This window comes from Puma concolor, chromosome B4 (genome assembly GCF_028749965.1).
Source record: "Puma concolor isolate L17-30 chromosome B4, mPumCon1.1.hap2, whole genome shotgun sequence".
NCBI classification, from domain to species: Eukaryota; Metazoa; Chordata; class Mammalia; order Carnivora; family Felidae; genus Puma; species Puma concolor.
In genome coordinates, this window is record NC_141673.1 from 61,133,616 (window position 1) to 61,135,444 (window position 1,829).

At 35.6% G+C, this 1,829-nt stretch overlaps 1 protein-coding gene across 1 annotated transcript; it reads right to left on the reverse strand.

Annotated features, from left to right (window-relative positions):
* Nucleotides 1-506: 506 nt before the first annotated feature.
* LOC147579111 (olfactory receptor 6C4-like) lies at nt 507-1,445 on the reverse strand. Its single transcript, XM_086711828.1, has one exon. The coding sequence runs from the start codon at nt 1,443-1,445 to the stop codon at nt 507-509; it is 939 nt and encodes a 312-aa protein (XP_086567954.1).
* Between the last annotated feature and the right edge of the window lie 384 nt (nt 1,446-1,829).

The following is a 1,829-nucleotide window of genomic DNA, read 5'->3' on the forward strand; positions in this document are numbered from 1 at the left end:
AAGTGATTATTGTGGAAACACTAAACTTAAATCTGAATAGTATAATTACGAAATAACCAACTTTATGTTAATTAACCGATATATTATTGAAGCTATTATTCACAAACTAAAGTAGATTTCTTCTGGGTGTATATTTAATGATTCAATTTCCAAGTATAGAGATGGGACACTATGTGGGAGAGGATAAAAAGTTCAGGATAAAAAAAGAATTCATCCTCCCAATTCTAACTTTCTCCCAAATCCTTTCCTTAAAAGTGAGGTACAAATAAGGAAAAATAGCATGAAAGCATTAGAAGATACACACATATATACACTCACAGGCCTTTAAAACTTTTAAGAAATAAAGTCATGTTAAAATAGGCTTCATTAAATAGATAGCTTTACTGTTTTGGTGTTCAGGTAGGACTACTGATGGCATATTATAGAAAACACTGTAATATACAAGAATATACATCTACAAACGTTTATTCGTTATTTAGTATTTATTATTATTATGAGCCTTAGCTTTATTTTCTTGAAAAAGCTGTTACTTTGCTGACCATATCTTTGAAGGCTATTTTCACTTGCTTATTCCTGAGGGTATAGATGAAAGGGTTCAACAGAGGGGCAACTGATGTATTTAAAACAGCCACGCCCTTATTAAAAGTTTCTGCATCCTTAACAGAAGGATTTATGTACATAAAGATACAACTTCCATAAGAAAGTGAGACCACAATCATATGAGAGGAACATGTAGAAAAAGCTTTTTTTCTCTGTTGAACAGAGGGGATTCTCAGAATTGTCCTGATGATGTACGTGTAGGAAAGGATCACTAGCACCAAGGTGAAGATGAGGGTGACTGCAGCCAAGATGAACTCCATCACTTCTATGAAATGTGTGTCTGAACAAGCTAGATGCAACAGTACAGTATAGTCACAGCAGTAATGATTGATGATGTTGGATGCACAGAAAGGCAGCTGGAGAGTCATTATATGAGGCCCAATGACAACCAAAAAACCAGAGAGCCAGGAACACAAGACAAGTTGAATGCAGAGTCTCCTGCTCATTACAGTTGTATAATGTAGGGGTTTGCAAATGGCAACGTAGCGGTCAAAGGACATGGCAGCTAAAAGATAAAACTCGGTTGCTCCCAGAAGGATGGCAAAAAAATACTGAGTGAAACAAGCAGCAAAGGAGATAGTCCTGTCTCCAGTTCCAATGTTGACTAGCATTTTGGGAACAAAGACAGAGGTAAAAGATATTTCCAGAATGGAAAAATTCCGGAGGAAGAAATACATAGGAGTCTGGAGGCGATAATCCAGCGTGGTCAGAATGATGATGGTCAAGTTTCCCATGATGCTTAAGACGTAAGTTAGCAGCAGAAAAAGGAAAAGCACAGCCTGAAGCTCAGTGTCAGCTGTCAGTCCAAGAAGAATGAACTCTATCACTGATGTCTGGTTGCCCATCACTAGCTTCACGCAAATTAAGAGAGAAAACTATAATAATGACAAAGGTTGGAATAAAACGAAAGGTTCTAGATTTTTATTGAAACATAAAATCCAGGTAAAAAAAATGGAGGGAAACCTTAAAACTCTGAATCCTTCTCTAGCCCTCGTTTTAAAACTGACATATCTTTTAAGGAAATGTTAACACGATTTCTTATTTTACTTCACAATTAACAAAGTTCCTCCTTCTTAGGCTCATACTCAATTAGTTCTCCTAAACTGTATTCATATTCATTTCTCATCACTTTTCAATTCATTTTCATTTATATTTGCCTTCTGAATCTATTTTGATTTTCCTCTCTAAGTTATTAGATGCTGTCTGTCACATATATATAGACAAATCTA